This window comes from Mastomys coucha, unplaced genomic scaffold, assembly GCF_008632895.1.
Source record: "Mastomys coucha isolate ucsf_1 unplaced genomic scaffold, UCSF_Mcou_1 pScaffold21, whole genome shotgun sequence".
Classification (NCBI taxonomy): domain Eukaryota; kingdom Metazoa; phylum Chordata; class Mammalia; order Rodentia; family Muridae; genus Mastomys; species Mastomys coucha.
This window is the reverse complement of record NW_022196904.1, coordinates 139,175,682-139,177,502: the sequence shown is the minus strand read 5'-3', so window position 1 is coordinate 139,177,502 and position 1,821 is coordinate 139,175,682. Positions and strand designations below refer to the sequence as shown.

Sequence of the window (1,821 nt, the reverse complement as noted above, 5' to 3'; positions counted from 1 at the left end):
GCTAGCTTTTGTTTTCTCTTACCTTATTTTATTTTATTCCTTAGATGCCTGTTTGTTTTCTAATGAAATACAGAAAGTTTGGGGATCGACATAACAGGGAATATGGGGGAAGAACTGGGAGAGGTTGGAGGGGAAATGGTAATCAGGATATATTGAATGAAAAACTCTTAAGGTAAAAAGTGGCCATGAAGCTGAGAGTGGTAAGAATGTAAAAGTTAACTTATGAGGAAGAATTTAGGGAAACCATCATTAAAATGCATTGTATAGGAGTCTGAAATAATTACTAAAATATTTTTCAAATTAAAAAAAATGATATAGCATTCACGACAATCAAGTTAGAGAAAAAACCCTCTGAAAATTTCATTGAATCTATCATGTATTCCATAAATATTCTACCTGTCCTTAAAAATCCAAAAATATTGGTATGTTCAGGATACACTAATATTGATAATTTCACTCAAGTAAATACTTCAAAATACAGATAGGCTTTTATAATTTTACAACTAGAACTGTCTTCTTGGAATAATCATATTCTTGATTTAACAAGAATTTTTAGCAATATGATGTGACTTCCCTCTTTGTTTCTTTTAGATTTGTACAAGTATTACCTATTACGGGCTTCTACATCAACCTCCAACACCTGAGAAGCAATGTCTTCTTAATACAAGGTCTTATTTCAGCAGTGTCGATCCCAGTCACTGTTCTTGGAATGTTTTTACTAAATCGTGTTGGCCGTAGAAAAAGTCAACTATTTCCATGTTTCCTGTTTGGAATCTTCATTCTGAGCATGGTGTCTGTGCCTCAAGGTGAGAAAAGAGTTTAGCATGAGAGAAAAGAAATGCACAGTCTCTTTCCTCAGTATTTGTCAGGTTCTAATTTTGAGAAAAAGAATAGATCAAAAGAATTTTCTGTAACCATATATTTAGGGAACATTATCCAATAACATGATAAGAGAAGAGCTGAAAGTCAGTATGTTTGTTTTAAATGTGTGCATATCTAGAATATATATAAATGTATTTGTGACTCTAGGGTCACCATAAGAACAAGCAAGACTGGAGAGTTGTATCAAGACAATGAGGATCACTTGTATTAAAGTACAAACCAAGTGCAGGGGGGTAGAGTTGGAATAAGCAGCCACACTGCCATATTTAAGCTTGAGGAGTTTAGTGGATCTGTACGAGGTATATGATCCCCAGGCAGTCCCCAAAGCTGTATTGAAAACTAGGAGGATGTTAGCAGAAAATTTTTCTAGTTTTTTGCTAAGCATCTTCCAGTATTTGAAGCATTCATTAGTCTATTCTCACTGAGGAGAATATGCCTCTCTAAAAAAATCAAATGAGGGCCCTTCGGTCTCTCTGGACTGTTGTCCTGACTGGACCTTGGGCACAAGCTTGCAGCCAGTCCCACAACACCCAGAGGAAGCTCCACTCCCAGGTGCTCTGACACCCTCAGGATCAGAGGCGAGGAGGACCCAACATCTGTCCCAACACCGGGAGTAACTGGGACCAGCAGAACCTGGCACACAGGAACTCTGCCAGCCCAGAGTCACAGGATCCCAGAATCACAGGACCACAGAGACAGTTTGACTCTGAGGAGTTCTGACACAACTAGGATCACAGGAAGGACTGGCTCCAATCAGATTTAGCAAAGGCAGGTAGCACTAGACATTACCAGATGGTTGGGGGCAAGCATAAGAAAATAAACGACACAAAGCAAGGTTACTTGACATCATCAGAACCCAATTCTCCCACTCTAGCAAGTCTTGGACACACCATCACACCGGAAACACAAGATTCAGATCTAAAATCACTTATCATGATG

The 1,821-nt window shown here is 38.6% G+C and overlaps 1 protein-coding gene across 1 annotated transcript in view; it reads left to right on the top strand.

The window, feature by feature from the left end:
- The window catches only part of LOC116101398 (solute carrier family 22 member 19-like), a 41,491-nt gene that overhangs the window by 30,947 nt on the left and 8,723 nt on the right, over positions 1-1,821 (top strand). Inside the window, 1 exon segment of the mRNA XM_031384976.1 lies at positions 592-806. Coding sequence (XP_031240836.1) covers positions 592-806 — 215 coding nt within the window.